Here is a 13,699-nt window from a genome sequence, read left to right as displayed (position 1 = left end):
GAGATGCTGGTTGGCTCAGATGGACAACTGAAAGTGAACCCCAACAGGCAGCACTGAAAATGCTCAGGACATTGCGATGAGTGTGAAGGGGGAAGGATCCACATGCGTGGGAGACGCTTGTACGAGGCTCCAAAGGGCCCTGCCTCACACACACTTCACCCTCCAGAATCACTTGTGGGCCTGCTGTGTGCAGCTGAACTCTTTGTCAGGAGGATGCAGGGGGAGGACTCGTAAAGCCTATCAATGAAGCCTCCCCACCCCTTAGTCCTTCCTCCATCATGATTGCTTCAGACACCCATTACACATTACTCAGTGAAAGTGAATGTTTCCAGATTGTAAAGTGACAAAATGTGTTCACCTGTGCAACCAACTGTGATCAGAGCTTCTTAACTTTTGAATGCCTTAGCTTTCTAGGTGCTGCCCTGACATCCGCAGCAGGGTGGAGACAGCCTGTGCAATGGTTGGCCCTGATGGCTCTGATGTCGGCGGAGTGGGTCCTCTGGAGAGCCGAGGGCTTGAGGGTCCCATCTTGCTTTGACTGTACTCCTGTGGGCCAGCTGCTCCCCATGCGGTGACAAGGGATGAGTTTGAGGGGGTCGCAAGTAAAGAGGACTTGGAGGGAAAGGGCAGCCTCTGAGATTCCTGAGTGGATGACCTGGGGTGTCCATGTGCCACTCCTCCTCCCTTTGGATGCCTGAGGGTCCTGGTCTGACTCCTTGAGGGGAAGGAGCATCTGGAGGGTTATAGAGGTGCCCTGTTTCCCTCTTGCGTTGCCACTGCCGGAACTCACTCATGGTTCCCGTGATGAAGTGCAGGTCTGCGCGCATCTCCACATTCTGCTGGACCAGGGTCTTCATGGTATCCGGCATCTTCTCCATGGAGACCTCCATATGTGCACATGTGGGCACCACCATCAGAGAGCAGACGGACGCACTTCTCCAACTCACATGCCACTCTGTTGAGGGCTGTATGATGTTCCCACACCTTCTACTGACTCTCCACGATGAATTGAAAGGCCGAATCCAGATGCTCGTCATCTAACTTGGACCTCTTCCCCAGAAGTCCTCCAAATGGCCGGGAGCTCAGGTGAACCTGCCTCCTCCTGCTGTGGACACATGTCCGTGTGGTGACCACCAGATTGTGAACCCAAGCCTGCTCTAGATCTAGGTTCCACCGAGGTGTGTGTCTCTGCGCTGGTGGAAGGTGTGGGTAAGCGCTGTGATGGGTCTTCTAGGCTATTTATTTCTAGCACTTCACTGGAGGAGGTGTCCTCTTGGCTGGAGGTGAGGGTGTGGATGGAGCTGAGGGACTGGCTGGCTGAGGGTGTCGGTCACTTGGCAGGGCTCCCTGTGAACCAAAGTAGAGATAATTAGTGCATTGCAGCAGAGTCAAAAGCAGGAGAGAGAGCACTCACAGTTACATTGAGAGAGGGATGATGTGGTGCAGGATCCTCATGAGGGTGTTTTCTACCGATCTCACCATCGCCGCAGGCACGGTCCACATCCTCTCCAGTCAGTGCGATGGAACACTCCTCAATGTGAGTGAGGGGCCTAATGTGGACCACTCCACCTCCCAGGTCTGGGACCTCTCCTTGCTGATGTGAGCCAGCTCCTCCTGCATGAAAACAGATGGAGAGAGAGTGTGAGCAGGACACATGGCACTGTGTGGAATATTTGTGTGGTGAACGGACACATGAGTGGGATGAGGACAGGAAATCCAGGAGATCTGAGCCTGATGGAGATGTGAGGGTGCGTGTGAGAGTTTGTGGTGTTGTCCCTTGGGGTAGGAGATCCCTGTGGATGTGTGCTGAGTTTGTGAGTGTGTGAGTTGAGAGTGGTGAGAAGAGTGAGTGACTCTGGCGGAACGGATGAGACTATTCATCTTGTAGCGGCACTGGGTGGCTGTCCTCTTTTGCAGGGCATTGGCGCTGACCACTGCCACCCCCTCCCATGCTGGATTAGTGATGTTGCAGCCCATCCTGCGGCCAAAGCGGGGGTAGAGGACATCACAGAGAGTCTGCACTGCATCCAAAAGGCACTCGAGGGGCTGTCACTAAACCTGGGGGCTGCAGTCTTTTTGCCTTTTAGAACCATAGAAAAGTTACAGCACAGAAGGAGGCCATTTGGCCCATCTTGTCCATGCCAGCCCAAGGACACCCAGGTGCCCTTTCTAATCTCACCTTCCTGCACCCGGCCCATAGCCCTGCAGTTTACAGGGTGCAGATCCAGGTACTTTTTAAGAGTTTAGAGTTTCTGCCTCTACCACCAACTTGGGCAGCGAATTCCAGACACCCACTACCCTCTGCATAAAAAAGTTCTTCCTCATGTCCCCCCTACACCTTCTGCCACTTATCTTGAATCTATGTCCTCTGGTTCTAGAATTCTCCACCAAGGGAAACAATTTTATCCTGTCCATTCTATCTATTCCCCTCATAATTTTGTACACCTCAATCAAGTCACCCCTCAGCCTTCTTTGCTCTAAGGAAAATAAGCCCAACCTATCCAATCTCTCCTCGTAGCTACACTTTTCTAACCCTGGCAACATTCCTGTAAACCTCCTCTGCACTCTCTCCAGAGCTATTACGTCCTTCCTATAATGTGGTGACCAGAACTGCACACAATGCTCCAGTTACGGCCTCACCAGTGTTTTATACAATTCTGACATTATATCCTTATTTTTATATTCTATACCTCTGCCAATGAAGGACAGCATTCCATATGCCTTATTTACAACCTTGTCTACTTGAACTGCTGCTTTCAGGGACCTGTGTACTTGTACACCAAGATCTCTCACTTCATCTATCCCTCTTAGTATATTCCCATTTATTGTGTAATCCCTGTAACTGTTTGACCTCCCTAAATGTATGATCTCACACTTCTCTATGTTAAAATCCATCTGCCACTTTACCGCCCACTCCACCAACCCATCTATATCATTTTGGAGATTATGGCTATCCTCTACACTATCCACTACTCGGCCAATCTTTGTATCATCTGCAAATTTCCCAATCGTGCCCCCCACGTTCACGTCCAGATCGTTAATATATAACAGAAACAGCAAGGGTCCCAACACCGAGCCCTGTGGAACACCACTTGAGACAACTTTCCATTCGCAAGGGCATCCATCGACCATTACCCTTTGTTTCCTGTTACAAAGCCAACCTTTTATCCAGTTTGCCACATTACCCTGAATCCCATGGGCTTTTACTTTCCTGACCAATCTGCCATGTGGGACCTTGTCAAATGCCTTGCTAAAATCCATGTACACAACTTCCACTGCACTACCTTCATCGACCCTTCTTGTTACTTCCTCAAAGAATTCAATCAAATTTGTGAGGCAAGACCTTCCTTTAACAAATCCATGCTGACCATCCCTGACCAGTCCATGCCTTTCCACATGACAGTTAATCCTATCTCTCGGGATTGATTCGACTAATTTGCTCACCACTGATGTAAGACTAACTGGCCTATAATTGTTTGGCATTTCCTTTGATCTCTTTTTAAACAATGGAACTATGTTTGCATTTCTCTAGTCCTCTGGTACCTCCCCTGTATCTAGTGAAGATTGGAAAATCATCCTCAGAGCATCTGCTGTCTCCTCCCTGGCTTCCTTCAGCAGCCTCGGAAACAATCCATCTGGCCCTGGTGACTTATCAACTTTCAAGGATTTCAACCCTTCAAGTACTTCCTCTCTCTTTATGAATATCCCGTCCAATTTCTCTGTGATCCACCTGGACTACTATATCTACATCCTCCCTTTCTTTTGTAAACACAGAGACAAAATATTCATTCAAAACCCTTCCCACAGCCTCTGCATCTACACACAAGTTTCCATCTTCATCTCTGATATGTCCCACCTTTTCCTTAACTAGCCTTTTAGCATTAATGTATTGGTAAAACATCTTTGGGTTATCTTTAAGTTTACTTGCTAATCATTTTTCATGCCGACTCTTTGATTTCCTTATTTCCTTTTTTACTTCATCCCTGCACTTCCTATATTCGTCTAGGCTGTCTGCAGTGCTTAGTTCTTTGTGCCTATCGTACACTTTCTTTTTCTGTTTGATCTTCTCCTGTATTCTTCTGGACAACCAGTGAGGTCTAGATTTGGCAGTACCACTCTTATTTTTGTAGGGGACATGTCTACTTTGTACAATTAGGATCTCGCTTTTTAGTGCTTCCCACTGGTTTTCCACTGTTTTATCCTCCAGCAGTGCTGTCCAGTCCACCTCAGCCAAGTCCCTTCTCACTTCCGCAAAATTTGCCCTCCCCCAGTTCAAGACTTTTACTCTTGCCTTATCTCTGTCCTTTTCCATGGTAATGCTAAATCTAACTGAATTGTGATCACTGTTCCCGATATGGTCGCCAACTGTCACTTCACCCACTTGCCCTTCTTCATTCCCCAAGACTAGGTCTAGAATTGCATCTCCTCTCATTGGGTTTGTCACTAATTGGTTGAAAAAATTTTCCTGGACACACTGCATGAATTTTTCTCCCTCAGTGCCCCTTGTATTGTTTGAATCCCAGTTGATATTAGGATAGTTGAAGTCTCCTACAATTATTGCCCTCTTGTTCTTACAACCAGAAATTTGTCTTCATATTTGTTCTTCTATCTCCCTTTCACTATTTGGGAGTCTGTAGTATACTCTCAGTAGTGTGACCGCCCCTTTTTTATTTCTAAGCTCAATCCATAAAGCTTTGTTTGGTGACCCATTTGGTATATCATCCCTTCTCACAACTGGAATTGATTTTAACTATTAGTGCTACACCCCCTCCTTTTTTTTATCTCCTACTCTATCATGTCTGAAGACTCTATAAGTAGGGATATTAAGTTGCCAGTTTTGTCCCTCCTTTAGCCAGGTCTCCGTTATAGCAATGACATCCTGCTGCCATGTGTCTACCTGTGCCCTTAACTCATCTACTCTTTGCATTGAAGTATAAACAGTTTAACATCATCAATTTCCCTTGCTGGACACTTTGTAAACTTTGCTTCCCCTGAAACTCCATGTCTGTCACAAAGTCCCTAGCTAATGTTCTATCTCCATTTTTCTGATCTGAATCTGACCTATCTGATCCTACACCTGGGATCCCATCCCCCAGCCACACTAGTTTAAATACTCCCCAACAGAACTAGCAAAAGACCCCTCAAGGACACTGGTCCCAGCTCTGCCTGGGTGCAGCCCGTCCGGTTTGTACAGGTCCCACCTTCCCCAGAACTGGTCCCAGTGCCTCAAGAATCTGAATCCCTCCCGGCTACACCATCTCTCCAACCACGTGTTCATTTGGTCTATCCTCTTATTCCTGCTCTCGCTAGCACATGGAACTGGGAGTCATCCTGAGATTACTACATTTGAGGTCCTGCATTTTAATTTATCTCCTAACTTCCTGTACTGAGCTTGCAGGCTCACAATGTGCTTCACTTAGGTTTGCAAGAAGCTATATATATTCATGCATAGGGACCCTCTGCAGGCAAAAGAAACATGCCCAGGCATCAACCCTTTTTTAAATTAAACAAATGCCTGTGGGACAGTAGCTCCTTGATACATTCTCCATGGCAACACCTCACCCAATCAGAGTTGACTTGCCAACCAATCAGCACCCTTTTATCATGCAGTATTAATTATTGCTCCCTTTGAAATTTGGCGTTCAGGCATCTGTCCTGATCAGTACAAGATAAAAAGCTTCAAATCAGGAGGTGAACAGGAGAAAGGGACTGGTGAAGTTGAAATCACTAGGGAAACAGTACTGAACAAACTGATGGAGTTGCAGGTTGGCAAGTCTCTGGGTCCAGATGGACTACACCCTAGGGTCTTAAAAGAGGTGGCTAATGAGTTAGTTGATGCGCTGGTGTTTATTTTCCAAAATTTGCTAGATTCTGGAAAGGTTCCATCAGATTGGAAAGTAGCAAATATAACCTCTCTGTTCAATAAGGGAGGGAGGCAAAAAACAGGAAACTATAGGCCAGTTAGCTTGACGTCTGTCATGAACAAGTTATTAAAATCGATCATTATGGTAGATATAGCTGGGCGCTTAGAAGAGCTCTAAGGAAATTGGGAAGAGACAACATGGTTTTCTGAAAGGAGTTTTTTGAAAGAGTAACATGCACAATGAATGAAAGGGAGCCTGTAGATGTACTGTACTTGGATTTCCAGAAGCCATTTGATAAGGTGCCACATCAAAGATTATTATGGAAAATAAAAGCGCATGGTGTAGTGGGTAACATATTAACATGGCTAGAAGATTGGCTGGCTGGCAGAAAGCAGACAGTAGGCATAAATGGGTCTTTTTCTGATTGGCAGGATATGACAAGTGGAGTCCCACAGGGGTCTGTACTGGGGCCTCAACTTTTTACGATATACATCAATGACTTAGATGAGGGGAGTGAAGACATGGTAGCTAAATTTGCAGGTAACACAATGATAGGTAAGAAAGTGTGTTGTGAAGAGGGCATGAGGTGATTTGCAGATGGACATAGGTTGAGTGAGTGGGCAAAGATCTGGCAAATGGAGTTTAATGTGGGAAAATGTGAAGTTGTTCACTTTGGCAGGAGAATAAAAAAGCAGAGTATTACTTAAATGGAGAAGGGCTGCATAATTCTGAGGTGCAGAGGGATCTAGGTGTTCTAGTACATGAGTCACAAAATGTTAGTAAGCAGGTAAAGCAAGTAATTAAGAAGACTAATGGAATGCTATCCTTTATTACGAGAGGGATTGAACTTAAAAGTAAGGATGTTATGCTTCAGTGATACAGAGCATTGGTGAGACTGCACCTCGAATATTGTGAGCAGTTTTGGTCTCCTTATTTAAGGAAGGATGTAAATGCATTGGAGGTGGTTCAGAGGAGGTTTGCTAGATTGATACCTGGAATGAGTGGGTTGTCTTATGAGGAAAGGTTGGACAGACTGAGCTTGTTTCCATTGGAGTTTAGAAGAGTGAGGGGTGATTTGATTGAAGTATACAAGATCCTGAATGTCCTTGACAAGGTGGAAGCCAAAAGGATGTTTCCTCTTGTGGGTGAGTCCAGAACTAGGGGGCACTGTTTTAAAATTCGGGGTCACCCTTTTAAGTCAGAGATGAGGAGAAATCTTTTCTCTCAGAGGGTTTTGCGATTTTGGAACTCTCTGCCTCAGAAGGTGGTGGAGGCGGGTTCATTGAATATTTTTAAGGCAGAGGTAGATAGATTCTTGTTAGACAAGGGGATCAAAGGTTATCGGGGTAGATGGGAATGTGGAAATTGAAACACAAGAAAATCAGCCATGATCTTACTGAATGGCGGAGCAGGCTTGAGGGGCTGATTAGTCTCCTCCTGTTGCCATTTCTTATGTCATTATGACAGCAATTCTTACATTTTCTTTAATTTTATATATATTAAACTTCATACCAGGGAAAGATCATACTGCAGCATCCTCCCCCCTGCCCTGCAACAATGCCCCAGCTGATGACACACTGCTCCTCCACAGACCAAGCTGGCCAAGTCCTAAAGGACAGAGCTGCTAGACTGGGCCTGCAGAAGGTGGGGAGGGAACCAGCAAGAGGGAAAAACATACTTGACCTCATCCTCACCAACCTGCTTTCATCTGTCCATGACAGTATTGGTAGGAGCAACCACCGTACTGCTGTGTGACACTACCACCGTGCTAAATGGGATAGATTCCGAACAGATCCAGCAGCTCAAGACTGGGCATCCATGAGGCAGCAGAATTGTACTCAACCACAATCTGTAACCTTATGGCCTGGCCCGGCATATCCCCCACTTTACCATTACCAGCATGCCAGGGGGTCTTTTTTTTATTTGTTCATGGGATAAGGGTGTCACTGGCTAGCCCAGCATTTATTGGCTGTCCCTAATTGCCCTTGAGAACGAGTGGTTTGCTGGGCCATTTCAGAGGGCATTTAAGAATCAACCACATTGCTGGAGTCACATGTAGGCCAGACAAGTAAGGATGGCAGATTTCCTTCTCTAAAGGACACTAGTGAATCAGATGAATTTTTAAAATGACCGTTTCATGGTCATCATTAGATTTGCTGTTCCTTCACTGTCACTGGGTCAAAATCTTGGAACTCCCTCCCTAACAGCACTGTGGGTGTACGTACACCACATGGACTGTAGCGGTTCAAGAATGCAGTTCACCACCACCTTCTCAAGAGCAATTATGGATGGACAATAGAAATGCTAACCTAGCCAGCGACATCCACATCCCATGAATGAATAAAAAAATACTCTCTTTTTTAAGGTATTATATCTGCGCTATTGTCAGCAAATATCTCCAATAGATATTGACCAAATATGGAGCACCAAACATATTCAGACAAATAGTTTTACACATACCTCAAGAAGAAAGGCAAAATGCCATGACTTGTTTTCATCCTTTTTTTCAGAGATTCCTCACAAATCCCAGAGACTGAAGCAATACAAAGAAATCATTCGTGGTCTCCCAAGAGTCAACAGAATGACTCTTGCTGCTCTGATTGGTCACCTATACAGGTTAGACTTGTTAAGTTTATCAGTTGTTTCAACAGGGGGCAGTTATAAAATTACATTTGAAGGGATGCAGGATCTTGGTTTGGGCTTTTCAAGAAATTGTTATAATCAATATTGATGCTGCAAAAGATGTTGCAGATGCTGCATGAACTTAGTACATTGATCATCAGAATGGCTTCCTGAAGCAAAGTTTTCACTGTACTATTCTGTAATATCCTAGGAGTTAAATGTCAACTCAAAAACCCTCTCTGAAATGGTGATGAGATTTCCAATTAGCGCATGTGTTTGTTCACAATTCAATTCCCTCTGACTCAACAAATGACTCTTTCCTTACTTGTTTCACATAAAACTAAGATACAATATATTGAACAAAAGCAAAATACTATAGATGCAATTCTACTGAAATATCATCAGTTTGAAACATCAACTCTTTTGTTCTCCACAGATACTGTATGATCTGCTGGGTGTTTCCAGCTTTTTCTGTGTTCATGTGTAATATATTAAAATTGGAGTGTCGTTCTGCTATAGTATATGCTCCTGGTTGCAGAGCAGATATTTGGGTGGGGTTTGAGGAAACGAGTAGGGGTTATATTTATGATGCATGTTATAGGATAAGAATGGAAAATGGAAAAATATGGGTTGATAAGGAAGATTCAGCTTGGGTTTCTAAAGGAGAAATCATGTTTAACTGACTTGCTGGAGTTTTTTAAAGAGGTAACAGAAAAGGTCAATGAGGTTAATGCTGTTGATGTGGTGTACATGGACTTTCAAAAGGCATTTGCCACACAACAGACTTGTAAGAAAAGTTATTGCTCATGGAATAAAAGGGAAAGTAGCAACGTGGATACAAAATTGGCTGCAAAATAGGAAGCAGAGAGTAATGGTCAATGGATATTTTTCAGACTGGAGAAAGGTTTGTAGTGGAGTTTCCCAGGGGTTGGTACTGGGACCTTTGCTTTTCTTGATATATATTAATGACCTAGATCTTGGTGTGCAGGAAACATTTTCAAAGTTTGTAGATGATACGAAGCTTGGGAGTGTTGTAAATTGTGAGGAGCAGAGTGTAGAACTTCAAAAGGACATAGACAAGTTGGTGGAGTGGGCAGATAGGTGGCAGATGAAGTTCAATGTGGGTATGAGATGCATTTTGGTGAGAAGAACATGGACAGACAATATAAAATAAGGGGTGAAATTTTGAAGGGGGTGCAGGAGCAGAAGAACCTGGGTATGTATGTGCATAGGTCATTGAAGGTGGCAGGACAGGTGGAGAGAGCAGTTAATAAAGCATATAGTATCCTGGGCTTTATTAATTGAGGCATAGAGTACAAGAGCAGGGAGGTTATGCTGAATTTATATAAGACACTCATTAGACCTCAGCTGGAATATTGTGTACAGTTCTGGGCACCATATTATAGGAAGGATGTGGACACATTGGAGAGAGTGCAGAAGAGGTTTACAAGAATGGTTCCAGGGATAAGAAACTTCAGATTGGAGAGGTTGGGACTGTTCTCCTTGGAGAGAAAAAGGCTAAGAGGAGACTTGATAGAGACGTTCAAAATCATGAGGGGGCTGGACAGAATAGATAGGGAGAAACTGTTCCCGCTCGTAAAAGGATCAAGAACGAGAGGGCACAGATTTAAAGTGATTTGCAAAAGAAGCAAATGTGACGTGAGAAAAAACTTTTTCACACAATGAGTGGTTCGAGTTTGGAATGCACGGCCTGGAAGTGTAGTGGAGGCATTCAAGAGGGCATCAGGTGATTACTTGAATAGAAACAATGTGCAGGGGATGCGGGGAAAAGGCAGGGCAATAGCACTAGGTCATACTGTTCGTTTGGAGAGCTGGTGCAGACACGATGGGCTGAATGGCCTCTTCTGTGCCATTAAAATTCTGTGATTATGCGAAGAAGCTTTTGGGAATGGCTGATCCAGTGATCAAATCCATGCTGTGCTATATATTGTTAAAATCATATTCATTAACTAGGGATGCAAGAAAGCTCTGAAAATGCTGCAATGACCACCTGTGATAGAATCAGGCACTGAGCTCCACAGTGTTCCACCTTATTTCGATTGTCCTGTCGAATATTTTTTTCCTTGACCCAGAAGGCAGCACTTGGAATGAGATAAGGGAGGAATGACAATCTCATTATACACAAGTAACGTTTAAACTTCCATCTCCCCATGTGAACAGGGTTCAGAAATGTGCAGACCTGAACCAGATGTGTACCAAGAACCTGTCGCTGCTTTTCGCTCCCAGCTTGTTTCAGACGGATGGGAAAGGGGAGCAGGAAGTCAGAGTGATTGAAGACCTGATTGATAATTATGTGTCAGTGTTTGATGTAAGTAACTACATCTGGATTATATCATTAACACATTGAATGCTGTGTCTGTTGGACCACATGGTATCTGGGTTCTAATGTCAAAATATATAAAGTATTCTCAGAAATTGTGAGAGACCAGGAGCTCTTAGACAACTTAGGTGGAAAGGGGTTGCAGAGATCTAGCATGTGACATCAGTTAGTTATATGTGAGATGTTGAATGTTTTTGATGACACTTCACAAGGAGTAGGAGACACTGAAGCTTCACAATGTTTGACCTTATGACCCCTAATCGCCCTTGTTGGAACTCATCTTGAGAATTTTTCTGTTGGTTCAGAAACCAAAAAGGCAACATCTCGCATGAAGTGAGAGCTGTCATAAAGTGTGACAGGAGAGAAAGTCAGAACGTATTGCTGTGTTAACGAGAATCTGGAGTGAGGAGGATATTGAAGTGAAATAATAGAGGCTGGATATCATTGGAAGATTTAAATCAGAATGAGTCATGTTGCACCACCTCCTGCAGTTTGCTTACTTGATTGTCCTATAATTCTGGGAGGAATTTCTGACCATTATTGTTGAAATTGGTTGTCATTTGCCATCACAGAGGTGAGTTTTACTAGAGCCATGGGAGAGAGCTGCGCTATCTAGTGGATGAGTTGGGCACAATAGGTTTGATTCTTTTTTTGGTCTTTTTCTACAGGCAGAATTTAATGCCCTTCCCTGCGGCGAGTTTGGTATTAGGCAGGAGGGTGTCGTGTGGGGAACCCCACTCACTTTCCCACCTTCTTCCCAATTAAACCTGTGACAAGAAGACCCATGGATAGCCTTCCCACCCCACCACCAATTGAGGTCTTTACGTGGGCAATTAATGCCCATTCAAGGGCCTCATCCTGCCTCTGCTGGTATTAACCCAGTGACAGGCAGGGGGCTCGCCACATTGGAAGTCCAAATAGCAAACCTGTGTCAGGTTGTTTGTGGGCTCCCGGGGTTGAGACAGGTGTGGGTAGGGGTGGGGAGGTGGTGGTCTCTTGTTTAAAGGTGCTCAGGATCTGATCGAGGAACCTGGAATTGGGAAGGAGAGCCTGCTGAGAGCTAACCTCACAACTTCCTCACACCCTGTGACCCCTCTATCACTCAACTATGACCTGGGATCTCTGATTGGCTGGCAGCTCTCAGCAGGTGGGTCTTCCACCCCCGGGATCCTTGGCCCTGGGGAAGATTCGCCACTGTCCAGTTAAGTTACTGTGTGGCATTTTATGCAGTAAGCCTTCCTGAAAAGAGGCGACAGTGCTCTCACCAGCCCTCCAACCAGCCCCCCTCACCTCCATGCTCAGTAGATCTCAGATCCTTGTCATCTTCCAGAGCCCACAGAGGCTGCAGGGTTGGCTGCTCAGAGACAAATGCTACCCGCAGAGGACGAGGCTGATAAAGCCCATGCAGTGGCCTCAGACTGCAGCAGAGAGAAGGTACAACGAGACTCGAGCTGCAACTTGCACCTTGGCAGAGCAAATCATTGGAATGTTCAAAATGAGGTTCCGGTGCCTGGACCGGTCTGGTGGAGCCCTGCAATACAGTCCACAGGGAATGTCACACATTGTCGTCTGCTGCATCCTTCACAACCTGGCACTGCAATGGGGGGAGGAGCTGGGCTGAAGAGGAGATGGAGGAGCTGCACGTCTCCTCTGATCAGGTGGATGTCGTTGGGGATGAGGGTGATGAGATCCTTGAAGGCGAGGATGCCGACAATGGGGCCATCACACTGGCTAGATGAGGCAGGCGCACTCTAGAGGCCCTCACAGCTGCAAGATTCGCGGAGGATGATGGCGACACAGAGTGGGGGGGGGGGGGGGGGGGGGGGGGGGGGGGGTGGGGGGGGGTGTGAGGGGGCGGGTACCAGCTGCACTTCAAAGGTGCTGGGAGCACACAGAGAGAATGATGAACTCTGTGCCACTGACCCAGGACATTCTGGCAGCAATAATAATCGCCATCGAGGTGCAAGCGTGACTGATGTGCCTAGTGACAGTGAAGGCTAACATCAGTGGCTGGGAAGGTTGCACAGGGAAGAGACCTTGCACTGAGACACCTGCCTTTATCTTGTGCAGAAACCAAGGATTCAAATCTGAGTGACACAAATCTGCTCATCAGAACAAGGAGCCACAGGCAAAGATAACATTCTTGAGAGTTTATTGACAATAGTGAACATTATGTACAAGTGATTAACCCCCATGCCCAGGGTGTGCAATTACATCTTCTTAACTGTCCTAAACCTGCCGCTATGTCTTGGTGCTCCCTGGATATCCACAGCGGAGGTGGAGGCAGCCTGCTGACTGTGACACCCTATCTGAACTTGGGCATCCTCTGGAGAGCCAAGACCCTGGAGGGCCCCAGCCTGCTTTCGAGGTCCTGCTGCCTGGCAGGGACACCCTCCTCGAGCCGGACGCTCCTGGAGTCACCTGGGTGGATGGCCCGGGGTATGCACCTGTGGATCCTCCTCCCTATGGATGCCCAAGGGCCCCTGGCTGAGTTCTTGAGGATAAGGGAAAGCTGGAGTGAGATTGAGCTGCCCTGCACCCCTCTCACATCAGCAATAGAGTTCAGCCCACGCAACAGTGCAGCAGCAATGTCCTGGACCAAGGTCTCCATGGCAGTCACCATCCTGCCAGTGTTGATCTTGGTGCGTTGGCATGCTGGGGCTATCACCTCAGACTGAAGGTGGATGGACTCCTCCATCTTGCCTTGCAATCTGAGGGATGAATTGGACATCCCTTCCTGATGTTCCTGAGCTTTCCTTTGCAGCTCCAACAACTGTGACACGACCAAGTCCAGAGGCTCATAATCTGACTCGGACTCGGCAATGTTCTGGCCTCCAGCAGCTCCTCCGAGTGCCGGGGACCTGAAAACTCC

The 13,699-nt window shown here is 46.2% G+C and overlaps 1 protein-coding gene across 6 annotated transcripts in view; it reads left to right on the top strand.

Moving 5' to 3' along the window:
- Window positions 1–13,699, top strand: part of arap3 (ArfGAP with RhoGAP domain, ankyrin repeat and PH domain 3) — a 491,562-nt gene that overhangs the window by 397,350 nt on the left and 80,513 nt on the right. For all 6 annotated transcript variants that reach the window (XM_041193181.1, XM_041193177.1, XM_041193179.1 and 3 more), the window contains 2 exons: window positions 8,375–8,480; window positions 10,668–10,815. In XM_041193181.1, coding sequence (XP_041049115.1) covers window positions 8,375–8,480; window positions 10,668–10,815 — 254 coding nt within the window. The remainder of the gene's footprint in view (window positions 1–8,374; window positions 8,481–10,667; window positions 10,816–13,699) is intronic.

The sequence above is a fragment of the Carcharodon carcharias genome, chromosome 8, assembly GCF_017639515.1.
Source record: "Carcharodon carcharias isolate sCarCar2 chromosome 8, sCarCar2.pri, whole genome shotgun sequence".
NCBI lineage: Eukaryota > Metazoa > Chordata > Chondrichthyes > Lamniformes > Lamnidae > Carcharodon > Carcharodon carcharias.
Note: the sequence above shows the minus strand (reverse complement) of the source record. Positions and strands in the feature narration are given on the sequence as shown.